Below are 13,010 nucleotides of genomic sequence, written 5' to 3'. Positions count from 1 at the left end.
AGCACAGCTCGGTGTCACCTGCCCCAGCACAGCTCGGTGTCACCTGCCCCCCAGCACAGCTCGGTGTCACCTGCCCCCAGCACAGCTCGGTGTCACCTGCCCCAGCACAGCTCGGTGTCACCTGCCCCCGCACAGCTCGGTGTCACCTGCCCCCCAGCACAGCTCGGTGTCACCTGCCCCCCAGCACAGCTCGGTGTCACCTGCCCCAGCACAGCTCGGTGTCACCTGCCCCCGCACAGCTCGGTGTCACCTGCCCCCCAGCACGGCTCGGTGTCACCTGCCCCCGCACAGCTCGGTGTCACCTGCCCCAGCACAGCTCGGTGTCACCTGCCCCCCAGCACGGCTCGGTGTCACCTGCCCCCGCACAGCTCGGTGTCACCTGCCCCAGCACAGCTCGGTGTCACCTGCCCCAGCACAGCTCGGTGTCACCTGCCCCCCAGCACAGCTCGGTGTCACCTGCCCCCAGCACAGCTCGGTGTCACCTGCCCCATCGCAGCTCGGTGTCACCTGCCCCAGCACGGCTCGGTGTCACCTGCCCCATCGCAGCTCGGTGTCACCTGCCCCCCAGCACAGCTCGGTGTCACCTGCCCCAGCACAGCTCGGTGTCACCTGCCCCATCGCAGCTCGGTGTCACCTGCCCCAGCACGGCTCGGTGTCACCTGCCCCCCAGCACAGCTCGGTGTCACCTGCCCCAGCACGGCTCGGTGTCACCTGCCCCCGCACAGCTCGGTGTCACCTGCCCCATCGCAGCTCGGTGTCACCTGCCCCCGCACAGCTCGGTGTCACCTGCCCCCAGCACAGCTCGGTGTCACCTGCCCCCGCACAGCTCGGTGTCACCTGCCCCCAGCACAGCTCGGTGTCACCTGCCCCATCGCAGCTCGGTGTCACCTGCCCCAGCACAGCTCGGTGTCACCTGCCCCCCAGCACGGCTCGGTGTCACCTGCCCCCAGCACGGCTTGGTGTCACCTGCCCCATCGCAGCTCGGTGTCACCTGCCCCAGCACAGCTCGGTGTCACCTGCCCCCGCACAGCTCGGTGTCACCTGCCCCCAGCACAGCTCGGTGTCACCTGCCCCATCGCAGCTCGGTGTCACCTGCCCCCCAGCACAGCTCGGTGTCACCTGCCCCAGCACAGCTCGGTGTCACCTGCCCCCGCACAGCTCGGTGTCACCTGCCCCATCGCAGCTCGGTGTCACCTGCCCCCAGCACAGCTCGGTGTCACCTGCCCCCGCACAGCTCGGTGTCACCTGCCCCATCGCAGCTCGGTGTCACCTGCCCCCAGCACAGCTCGGTGTCACCTGCCCCATCGCAGCTCGGTGTCACCTGCCCCCCAGCACAGCTCGGTGTCACCTGCCCCCAGCACAGCTCGGTGTCACCTGCCCCAGCACAGCTCGGTGTCACCTGCCCCCAGCACAGCTCGGTGTCACCTGCCCCCCAGCACAGCTCGGTGTCACCTGCCCCATCGCAGCTCGGTGTCACCTGCCCCCAGCACAGCTCGGTGTCACCTGCCCCCCAGCACGGCTCGGTGTCACCTGCCCCCGCACAGCTCGGTGTCACCTGCCCCCAGCACAGCTCGGTGTCACCTGCCCCCCAGCACAGCTCGGTGTCACCTGCCCCCCAGCACAGCTCGGTGTCACCTGCCCCCGCACAGCTCGGTGTCACCTGCCCCCCAGCACAGCTCGGTGTCACCTGCCCCCAGCACAGCTCGGTGTCACCTGCCCCAGCACAGCTCGGTGTCACCTGCCCCCAGCACAGCTCGGTGTCACCTGCCCCCCAGCACAGCTCGGTGTCACCTGCCCCATCGCAGCTCGGTGTCACCTGCCCCCAGCACAGCTCGGTGTCACCTGCCCCATCGCAGCTCGGTGTCACCTGCCCCCGCACAGCTCGGTGTCACCTGCCCCCAGCACAGCTCGGTGTCACCTGCCCCCCAGCACAGCTCGGTGTCACCTGCCCCCCAGCACAGCTCGGTGTCACCTGCCCCCAGCACAGCTCGGTGTCACCTGCCCCCGCACAGCTCGGTGTCACCTGCCCCCCAGCACAGCTCGGTGTCACCTGCCCCAGCACAGCTCGGTGTCACCTGCCCCAGCACAGCTCGGTGTCACCTGCCCCCCAGCACAGCTCGGTGTTACCTGCCCCATCGCAGCTCGGTGTCACCTGCCCCAGCACAGCTCGGTGTCACCTGCCCCAGCACAGCTCGGTGTCACCTGCCCCCCGCACAGCTCGGTGTCACCTGCCCCATCGCAGCTCGGTGTCACCTGCCCCAGCACAGCTCGGTGTCACCTGCCCCCCGCACAGCTCGGTGTCACCTGCCCCCCAGCACAGCTCGGTGTCACCTGCCCCCCAGCACAGCTCGGTGTCACCTGCCCCATCGCAGCTCGGTGTCACCTGCCCCCCGCACAGCTCGGTGTCACCTGCCCCCCAGCACAGCTCGGTGTCACCTGCCCCATCGCAGCTCGGTGTCACCTGCCCCATCGCAGCTCGGTGTCACCTGCCCCAGCACAGCTCGGTGTCACCTGCCCCCAGCACAGCTCGGTGTCACCTGCCCCCCAGCACAGCTCGGTGTCACCTGCCCCCCGCACAGCTCGGTGTCACCTGCCCCATCGCAGCTCGGTGTCACCTGCCCCAGCACAGCTCGGTGTCACCTGCCCCCCAGCACAGCTCGGTGTCACCTGCCCCCGCACAGCTCGGTGTCACCTGCCCCAGCACAGCTCGGTGTCACCTGCCCCATCACAGCTCGGTGTCACCTGCCCCCCAGCACAGCTCGGTGTCACCTGCCCCAGCACAGCTCGGTATCACCTGCCCCCACACAGCTCGGTGTCACCTGCCCCCGCACAGCTCGGTGTCACCTGCCCCCCAGCACAGCTCGGTGTCACCTGCCCCCCAGCACAGCTCGGTGTTACCTGCCCCATCGCAGCTCGGTGTCACCTGCCCCAGCACAGCTCGGTGTCACCTGCCCCCCAGCACAGCTCGGTGTCACCTGCCCCAGCACAGCTCGGTGTCACCTGCCCCCCGCACAGCTCGGTGTCACCTGCCCCATCGCAGCTCGGTGTCACCTGCCCCAGCACAGCTCGGTGTCACCTGCCCCCCGCACAGCTCGGTGTCACCTGCCCCCCAGCACAGCTCGGTGTCACCTGCCCCCCAGCACAGCTCGGTGTCACCTGCCCCCCAGCACAGCTCGGTGTCACCTGCCCCATCGCAGCTCGGTGTCACCTGCCCCCCGCACAGCTCGGTGTCACCTGCCCCCCAGCACAGCTCGGTGTCACCTGCCCCATCGCAGCTCGGTGTCACCTGCCCCATCGCAGCTCGGTGTCACCTGCCCCAGCACAGCTCGGTGTCACCTGCCCCATCGCAGCTCGGTGTCACCTGCCCCCAGCACAGCTCGGTGTCACCTGCCCCCCAGCACAGCTCGGTGTCACCTGCCCCCGCACAGCTCGGTGTCACCTGCCCCCAGCACAGCTCGGTGTCACCTGCCCCCCGCACAGCTCGGTGTCACCTGCCCCATCGCAGCTCGGTGTCACCTGCCCCAGCACAGCTCGGTGTCACCTGCCCCCCAGCACAGCTCGGTGTCACCTGCCCCCGCACAGCTCGGTGTCACCTGCCCCAGCACAGCTCGGTGTCACCTGCCCCATCACAGCTCGGTGTCACCTGCCCCAGCACAGCTCGGTATCACCTGCCCCCACACAGCTCGGTGTCACCTGCCCCAGCACAGCTCGGTGTCACCTGCCCCAGCACAGCTCGGTGTCACCTGCCCCCCAGCACAGCTCGGTGTCACCTGCCCCAGCACGGCTCGGTGTCACCTGCCCCAGCACAGCTCGGTATCACCTGCCCCCACACAGCTCGGTGTCACCTGCCCCCACACAGCTCGGTGTCACCTGCCCCAGCACAGCTCGGTGTCACCTGCCCCAGCACAGCTCGGTGTCACCTGCCCCCCAGCACAGCTCGGTGTCACCTGCCCCAGCACAGCTCGGTATCACCTGCCCCCACACAGCTCGGTGTCACCTGCCCCCCAGCACAGCTCGGTGTCACCTGCCCCAGCACAGCTCGGTGTCACCTGCCCCATCACAGCTCGGTGTCACCTGCCCCAGCACAGCTCGGTATCACCTGCCCCCACACAGCTCGGTGTCACCTGCCCCAGCACAGCTCGGTGTCACCTGCCCCATCACAGCTCGGTGTCACCTGCCCCAGCACAGCTCGGTATCACCTGCCCCCACACAGCTCGGTGTCACCTGCCCCCCAGCACAGCTCGGTGTCACCTGCCCCAGCACAGCTCGGTGTCACCTGCCCCAGCACAGCTCGGTGTCACCTGCCCCCAGCACAGCTCGGTGTCACCTGCCCCCCAGCACAGCTCAGTGTCACCTGCCCCCCGCACAGCTCGGTGTCACCTGCCCCCAGCACAGCTCGGTGTCACCTGCCCCCCAGCACAGCTCGGTGTCACCTGCCCCATCGCAGCTCGGTGTCACCTGCCCCCGCACAGCTCGGTGTCACCTGCCCCCCAGCACAGCTCGGTGTCACCTGCCCCCCAGCACAGCTCGGTGTCACCTGCCCCATCGCAGCTCGGTGTCACCTGCCCCCAGCACAGCTCGGTGTCACCTGCCCCCATCGCAGCTCGGTGTCACCTGCCCCCCAGCACAGCTCGGTGTCACCTGCCCCAGCACAGCTCGGTGTCACCTGCCCCCATCGCAGCTCGGTGTCACCTGCCCCCCAGCACAGCTCGGTGTCACCTGCCCCCCAGCACAGCTCGGTGTCACCTGCCCCCCAGCACAGCTCGGTGTCACCTGCCCCCAGCACAGCTCGGTGTCACCTGCCCCCCAGCACAGCTCGGTGTCACCTGCCCCCCAGCACAGCTCGGTGTCACCTGCCCCCCAGCACAGCTCGGTGTCACCTGCCCCAGCACAGCTCGGTGTCACCTGCCCCAGCACAGCTCGGTGTCACCTGCCCCCAGCACAGCTCGGTGTCACCTGCCCCAGCACAGCTCGGTGTCACCTGCCCCCAGCACAGCTCGGTGTCACCTGCCCCCCGCACAGCTCGGTGTCACCTGCCCCCCAGCACAGCTCGGTGTCACCTGCCCCATCGCAGCTCGGTGTCACCTGCCCCCGCACAGCTCGGTGTCACCTGCCCCAGCACAGCTCGGTGTCACCTGCCCCCCAGCACAGCTCGGTGTCACCTGCCCCCAGCACAGCTCAGTGTCACCTGCCCCACACAGCTCAGTGTCACCTGCCCCCCAGCACAGCTCGGTGTCACCTGCCCCCCAGCACAGCTCGGTGTCACCTGCCCCCCATCGCAGCTCGGTGTCACCTGCCCCAGCACAGCTCGGTGTCACCTGCCCCAGCACAGCTCGGTGTCACCTGCCCCCCAGCACAGCTCGGTGTCACCTGCCCCCGCACAGCTCGGTGTCACCTGCCCCCGCACAGCTCGGTGTCACCTGCCCCCCATCGCAGCTCGGTGTCACCTGCCCCCCAGCACAGCTCGGTGTCACCTGCCCCCCGCACAGCTCGGTGTCACCTGCCCCATCGCAGCTCGGTGTCACCTGCCCCAGCACAGCTCGGTGTCACCTGCCCCATCGCAGCTCGGTGTCACCTGCCCCCCAGCACAGCTCGGTGTCACCTGCCCCATCGCAGCTCGGTGTCACCTGCCCCCCAGCACAGCTCGGTGTCACCTGCCCCAGCACAGCTCAGTGTCACCTGCCCCCCAGCACAGCTCGGTGTCACCTGCCCCATCGCAGCTCGGTGTCACCTGCCCCAGCACAGCTCGGTGTCACCTGCCCCAGCACAGCTCGGTGTCACCTGCCCCAGCACAGCTCAGTGTCACCTGCCCCCCAGCACAGCTCGGTGTCACCTGCCCCAGCACAGCTCGGTGTCACCTGCCCCCAGCACAGCTCGGTGTCACCTGCCCCCCAGCACAGCTCGGTGTCACCTGCCCCCCAGCACAGCTCGGTGTCACCTGCCCCATCGCAGCTCGGTGTCACCTGCCCCCCAGCACAGCTCGGTGTCACCTGCCCCATCGCAGCTCGGTGTCGGAGCACGCGCTTCCCGCCGGGCCTCCTGCGCCCCTCCCGCCGCGGCCGGTTTCGGGGGGGTGCGGGGGTCATGCCCGGCCCTCGGAGCCTCCCGACGGATTCGAGCGCTCCCGAAACCCTTAAAAAACGGCTCTGCTCAGGAGCTGGTGCAAAGGGGGCCTTGTTGCGGCTGCGCCGTCGGGGTGCGCGACCGAAGGGACAAAACTCCTTGTTTTTTTGCTTGTTTGCCCTCGCGTATCGACGCAAGAGCCTGAGCCCCGCTTCTGAGCCGCTCCTCTCCCTGCCACGAGGTGTTTTCTCCACTTTCTTTAAAACAACGCAGCAGAAACGTGAGCTGGGGAGAATCTTTTGCTGCCGGTGTGGTGGTCGGCACCAGCCCTGTGGTCTGCCAGCGCCTCCGCCGTGGGCGCTCCTCCTGCCTTTGCGTGGGACGCCGTGATGGGGCAGTGCACCTTGAGTGCCAGCCACCCCATGGCCAGCCACCCCACGGCCCGGCCACCCACGGCCACCCACCCCACAGCCACAACACCCATGGCCAACCACTCAACACCCATGGCCACCCACCCCACGGCCACCCATGGCCAACTGCTCAACACCCACGGCCACCCATGACCCCACAGCCACAGGCATTCATGACCAACCACCCCACAGCCATGGCCGCCTATGACCAACCACGCCACAGCCATTCATGGCCAACCACCCCACACCCATGGCCACCCATGGCCAACCACCCAACACCCACGGCCACCCCACCCAGCCACCCCACAGCCACAGCCATTCATGGCCAACCACCCCACAGCCGTGGCTGCCCATGACCAACCACCCAACACCCACGGCCACCCCACCCAGCCACCCCACAGCCACGGCCACCCATGGCCAACCACGGCCACTCAATGGCCAACAACGGCCATTCATGGCCAACCACCCCACAGCCATGGCCACCCATGACCAACCACCCACGGCCACCCCACCCAGCCACCCCACAGCCATGGCCACCCATGGCCAACCACGGCCACTCAATGGCCAACAACGGCCATTCATGGCCAACCACCCCACAGCCATGGCCACCCATGACCAACCACCCACGGCCACCCCACCCAGCCACCCCACAGCCATGGCCACCCATGGCCAACCACGGCCACTCATGGCCAACAACGGCCATTCATGGCCAACCACCCCACAGCCACGGCCGCCCATGACCAACCACCCCACGGCCACGGCCCCGAAATGCCCCATCCGTGGGTCGAAAGAAGTTTCCTGGGCCCTCACGATGCTGCCGGGCAGGGGCGAGGCCGCCCGGCTCGGCTCGTGGTGCCCGTCTGCCTTCAGCTCGTCCCCGCGCGCCGGCGCTCCTTCCTCCCTCCCGCCCCGCCAGGAGCCTTTCTCTGCCCGCTTTAACCAACGGGCCGGTTGAAGCCGCGGAGCGCCGTCTCCAGTCTCGGGCAGGGCTCGTCCGGGAACCGACCGCGCTCCTACGCTGCCATCCTGCCCCTGAGCCCGTCTCCTCTTGCCTTTCAGGGACAGCCTTGGTCCTCGCCAGGCTCCCCTTGGAGAAGATAGCAGAATGCCTCAGCGAACTCTGTGCTGTGCAAGTGATGGCGCTGAAGAAGGTACGTCCCGCTCGCGGCGGCGTTACCCAGCTCCCCGGCCCTCACCGCTTTGGGTGGGGCGGGACGGAGGCCGTCAGCCGCCGCGGCTCCGTCTTTGCGCCGCGGCTTGATCCGCCGTGGTGACCGTGCGTCCCCCGAGCCAGAGGCGCGTGAGGAGTCCGGGACCGAGGCCGTCCTCGCCCCGCAGCCTCTCCTGGCTGGGAAGCACGCAGCTGGTAGAGCGTGTAATGGGTTAAACGGGAAGAAAACAGTCCCTAGAAATCGGCTCCTGTGCCAGGAAGCCAAGACCCCCACCCTGAACCCACCTCGAATGCACCGGGCGGTTTTTACCCTGCGCCTCCAGGATGGAAAACGTGGGAACTCCACTTCCCCGAGGGGCACGTGGCCCTTAAAAAAAGGTCACGTTCTGGCTGTCCCGAAACCGTGGTGGCCCCCGTGACCTTTCCCTGCAGATCCGGGGCGGCAGGGAGAGGGAGGGAAGCCTCGAGAAAGGGACGTGCACGTCCTCGGTCTCCTCGGGACGACCCGTAGCCGCGCAAGAGCGGTTCTGGCGAGCCCCTCCTGCCAGCGCTGCCCGCTCCTGGCAGCTCTCGCCCGCGGGCAGGCCGCTCTTCCACCTCTGGCCCTGCTCCCCGCTCCTTCAGAGACCCCTTTGAGCCGGCTCTGAACGCGGAGGAGACAAAAAGAGAAGCCGCTGCGAGCTTCTGGCGTTACCTGCGCGCGTGTGGCTGAGGCTGGGGGCTGCCTAGGTCCTAGGCAAGGTTTAAGGAGCCGTCTGCTCTGCTTTGGCCCGGCGGGGCTGCGACGGCGCTGCTGGGGGCGGGGTGGGTGTCCAGGCAGCGTTTGCTGAGTCTTCACGGGGAACGGGGCTGCCTGCGGTCCTGAAATCCCGTCGTTTTCCCTTGTTTTCTAGCTGCTCTCTCAGGAGCCAAGCAACGGCCTGTCCTCAGACCCTACAGTGCCCCTGGATCGACTCGCTGTCATATTCAGGTAAGGAAGGAGGGGCTGGGACAGCCTGTGCAGGGGCTTCGTCAGCACGTGAGTCTCACCCGGAGACTTGAAACCAAATTAGCGACGGCTCCTTTCCCCCCCCAGCCCTGAGAGGAACGGGCTGGAAGCTGCTGCTTCACCGAGGTCGAGCCGGTTTCTGCTCCCCTTCCCGCAGCCTCGGCGGGTGCTTTGGGGCTCCAACCCGTTTTCTTGGCTTTAAACACAAAACCCGACTGTTTAAGGAAAAAAAATGCCATTGACCCTTTGCTGCCCTTCACAGACACACCAACCCCGTTGTAGAAAACGGACAGATCCATCCGTGCCAAAAAGTCATTCAGGAGGTAGGTGCCGGCTTCGGGGGAGGAATTTCAGCGGGGGGTGGGATCGATGGGGGTGGGGGGGGGTCGCACTGGGCACGGGGTTCGGCTGCGACCCCCGCGTGCGACGGCGCCTCTGCCCCGGGGGCTGCGCGGCGGCGGGGAGAGGAGCTGGGCTGCAGCACCGCCCGTCCTGGTCGCGGGGATCGGTGATGTGGGGGGGTGGGGATTGGGGTCTTCAAACCCCTGGAAGGCGACCTGGCTCGGGAAACATCCCGGGCGCTTTAATTTCCCTGCCCTTGTAACGTTTGCGGCGCTGCACTGGAGGTGCTGAGCCCCTCCGAGCTCTCCGCTCCTATTTAAAGCTGATTTAGCCAGCCCATAACGGAGGTGCCTCTCGTTTTGGGGACCCACGTGGCACCTGCCCGTCAGTGCCAGGGTTTGGGTGGTTTTTTAGGATAGGAGAAGGGTGTCGAGGTTCAGCTTTAACCCCTCCGCCTCTCCGCTCTCAGATCTGGCCCGTGCTGTCGGAGACCCTGAACAAACACAGTGCCGATAACCGCATCGTGGAGCGGTGCTGCCGGTGCCTGCGCTTCGCCGTCCGCTGCGTGGGCAAAGGCTCCGCCGCCCTGCTGCAGCCGCTCGTCACCCAGGTACGGGCCCACACACCCCCCCGCCGCCCCACGGACCCCGCTCTCGCCGCCTTCGCCGCGACGCCGGGCTTGGAGCTGCCGTCGGGAAGCGCAGCGGCGAATGCCGGCGGCCCCGGGAATTCCCGCGTTAGACCCTTGGGGAGCTGAGAGAGCCCTGGAAGCGCAGGGGAGAGCTAAGCTCTGCCCGGCTGGTGCTCTGTGGGGTGTGGGAGCCCCACAGCTGTAACTTAAAAGGCACGTGTGAAACTCCGCACGTGCGGCCCCGTGAAGAGGCGACTCTCAGCCTGATGGTCCCTGTCCCCTGCTCGGCGCTCCCGCTGGGCCAAGGAAGGGTCCAAAAGCGACGGTGGGAGGGAACGAGCGTACGGCTTCACCCCTCGGTGGGTGGGAGCTGGGGGGCTACAGCCCCTCGCCGTCCGGGCGGGCTCCGGGGGGACGGTTCCCGTGGGGCGCGGCTGGTGTGGGCACGGCGTTCGCGGTGCCAGGCCCTGCCTGTCTCCCCGCAGATGGTGAACGTGTACCGGGCGCACCAGCACTCCTGTTTCCTCTACCTGGGCAGCATCTTGGTGGACGAGTACGGCATGGAGGAGGGCTGCCGGCAGGGGCTGCTCGACATGCTGCAGGTGGGTCTCAGAGCCGACGGGCTCCGTCCCCGCCTCGGTCGTAGAGTTGGTCATTTTGGGAAAGACCTTTGAGGTCATCGAGGCCAACCGTTAACCCAGAGCACTGCCAAGTCCTGCTAAACCGTGTCCCCAAGTGCCACGTCTGCACGGTGTTTGAACCCCGCCAGGGACGGTGACTCCCCCACCTCTCTGGGCAGCCTGTGCCAATCCCTGACCCCTCTGGCAGGGAAGGCATTTCCCCTCATCTCCAACCTAAACCTCCCCTGACGCAGCTTGAGGCCGTTCCCTCTCGTCCTGTCCCTGGTGACTTGGGAGCAGAGACCAGCCCCCCCCTCACTCCAGCCCCTCTCAGGCAGCTGCAGAGAGCGAGAAGGGCTCCCCTCAGCCTCCCCTTCTCCAGGCTAAACCCCCCCAGCCCCCTCAGCCGCCCCCCAGCACACTTGTGCTCCAGACCCTGCCCCGGCCCCGCTGCTCTTGCGTCCCGGTGCCGGCGCAGTCGCTGCCCCTCTGCGCCCGTGGGATCGGCCGTGCCTCGGGTGCCGGGAGGGTGTGGGGGAAGCAGAGCGATTTCCCCGCAAACCTCGGCGGGTCCCAGCGCCTCTGCGCGGCCGGACGTTGGCGGCCGGGTGAACAAAACCGAGGAGGAGAAGTTTTTCAGTTAAGGGAGAACCGGTGGGTGGCTTCTTGCTGGAGGAGCCGATGGTCGCTGCCTCGGGGCGCGTACCCTGTCAGGGGGGAGAGATCCAAGCCTGCCCTTTCGGCCGTGACGGTGGCGGTCGGGAGGAGGCGCCGGGGTCTGATCCGCGCCGGTGTGAGCCGTGCTGGAAGTCCCCCCGCCGTTTGAGGCGGTTTGAGACATAATCGTTGCTAATTACTAACAGATTCCCGCAACCCTTTCTCCTAGGCGCTATGCATACCCACCTTCCAACTCCTAGAGCAGCCCAACGGCCTTCAGAACCACCCGGACACCGTGGACGACCTCTTCCGACTCGCAGCCCGGTACCTGCGCCCTCCTCTCCCCTTCGAGGACGCCCCCGGCCCCCCTCTGTCCCTGTGGCAGGGTCCCCGCACGCCCGTGGGATCTCTCCCGTCTCCGTGGGAGAAGGCAGGGCGCGGGGAAGCCACGCAAGCGCCAGTAACGTCTTGTCTGTCTGTCCGTCCTCTGCCCGGCCAGGTTTATCCAGCGCAGCCCCGTCACCTTACTCCGCAGCCAGGTGATGATCCCCATCCTGCAGTGGGCCATCGCCGCCACCACCCTGGACCACCGGGACGCCAACTGCAGCGTCATGAAGTTCCTGCGCGATCTCATCCACACCGGGGTGGCCAACGACGTGAGTGACCCCCGAGGGCGGGCGTGGGGGGGCCTTCCTCCGCGGAGCTGGGGGGGCTCCGTCCTCATCGGCGTTCAGCACCGTGCTCCCCCACGAGCGCCGCAGCCAAACCACCGCTCCCGGCGCGAGGCGCAGCGTGTCCCTGTCCCCAGGCGCTGCTCACCGCCCCTCCTCCTCTTCCTCCCGCAGCACGAGGAGGACTTCGAAGTGCGGAAGGAGCTCATCAGCCAGGTGATGAACCAGCTGGGCCAGCAGCTCGTCAACCAGCTGCTGCACACGTGCTGCTTCTGCCTGCCGCCGTACACCCTGCCCGACGTCGCTGAGGTGCTCTGGGAGATCATGCAGATCGACCGGCCGGTGAGAGGGGCGGCACGTACCCCCAGCGGGCGCGGGGGGCGGCGGGGGGCGGCGGGCTCCGGCCCTGCGCCGTGCGTCCCTCCTGCGCGTGGGCAGAGCCGAATCCCAGAGCCTCCCCCCCCGCCCCAAAACCCGGAGGCGGGAGCTGGGTTTGGCGCCGCGCGCTGAAGCTTCTCCCGTCTCTTGCGTCCTGCAGACGTTCTGTCGCTGGCTGGAGAGCTCGCTGAAGGGTTTGCCAAAGGAAACGACGGGAGGAGCCATCCAGGTCACGCACAAACAGCTGACGGATTTCCACAAGCAGGTCACGAGGTGAGCGAGGCCGGCGGCGACGCCGGGAGGGCGCGCGGCCGCGGCTCCCTTGCGAGGGCTCACCCCTGGGACGCGCCCTTCGCGCCCCGCGAGCCTCGCTCCCACCCCCTGCTGCGCCTCGGCTCGGCCTCCGGCGGCCCCGGCGCGTCTCCGCGAGAGCTGCGCTGGGACGTCGGCCCCGGTGCGACGCGGGCCGCGCGAAGCCGTGCGTTGAGAGGGCACGTCTCGCCTTTTCCCGGCACTGAACAGGTTTTTCCGCTCTCGCCCGCGCGCTGCGGAGCCGCCGTCCCTCCCGCCGGGGCGCGGGCACCCGTCGCAAGCCGGCCCGGCCTCCATCTCGGCTGCCCTCTGAGTCACGGGCTCCCGGCCGCGCTGCTCCGAGGGCTGGCTCCTGCCCGGCCCGGGGGGCCTCCTGCGTCCATGAGCCGGCCCAGCGGGGTCCCCGCTTGCTCCTGCTGGGCTCATCCCCGGGGCCGGCCGGCTCCTGTCCTCCCGCCGCCGCCGCGGTGGCCGCACGCGTCCCTGCCGGGGCTACCGAGCCCGTTGTGCCCCGCCGGTTGCCCCTACGCCCCCCCCCCACCCGCTCGGAGCCGAGCCTGCCGTGCTGCCCATCGCGCGCCGCCCTCCCGACCGTCCCCTTGGCGTCACCCACCCCCCGCTTTAACGTCACCCGTTGTCTTGCAGCGCTGAGGAATGTAAACAAGTCTGCTGGGCTCTGAGGGACTTCACCCGCTTGTTCCGATAGCTCCTGCCCCGGCGCGGCGCCCGGCTCCCAGGTAAGAGCCGGCGGCGAGCGGCCGCGGCGC

The 13,010-nt window shown here is 68.4% G+C and overlaps 1 protein-coding gene across 2 annotated transcripts in view; it reads left to right on the top strand.

Moving 5' to 3' along the window:
* TNPO3 (transportin 3) overlaps positions 1 to 13,010 on the top strand; it is a 51,487-nt gene that overhangs the window by 37,486 nt on the left and 991 nt on the right. For both annotated transcript variants that reach the window (XM_064441675.1, XM_064441666.1), the window contains exons 13-22: positions 7,533 to 7,624; positions 8,538 to 8,614; positions 8,895 to 8,955; positions 9,444 to 9,584; positions 10,091 to 10,207; positions 11,112 to 11,206; positions 11,382 to 11,538; positions 11,728 to 11,895; positions 12,092 to 12,204; positions 12,889 to 12,980. In XM_064441675.1, coding sequence (XP_064297745.1) covers positions 7,533 to 7,624; positions 8,538 to 8,614; positions 8,895 to 8,955; positions 9,444 to 9,584; positions 10,091 to 10,207; positions 11,112 to 11,206; positions 11,382 to 11,538; positions 11,728 to 11,895; positions 12,092 to 12,204; positions 12,889 to 12,949 — 1,082 coding nt within the window. In that variant the 3' untranslated portion in view covers positions 12,950 to 12,980. The remainder of the gene's footprint in view (positions 1 to 7,532; positions 7,625 to 8,537; positions 8,615 to 8,894; positions 8,956 to 9,443; positions 9,585 to 10,090; positions 10,208 to 11,111; positions 11,207 to 11,381; positions 11,539 to 11,727; positions 11,896 to 12,091; positions 12,205 to 12,888; positions 12,981 to 13,010) is intronic.

This window comes from Phalacrocorax carbo, chromosome 1, assembly GCF_963921805.1.
Source record: "Phalacrocorax carbo chromosome 1, bPhaCar2.1, whole genome shotgun sequence".
In the NCBI taxonomy this organism is placed as follows: domain Eukaryota; kingdom Metazoa; phylum Chordata; class Aves; order Suliformes; family Phalacrocoracidae; genus Phalacrocorax; species Phalacrocorax carbo.
Note: the sequence above shows the minus strand (reverse complement) of the source record. Positions and strands in the feature narration are given on the sequence as shown.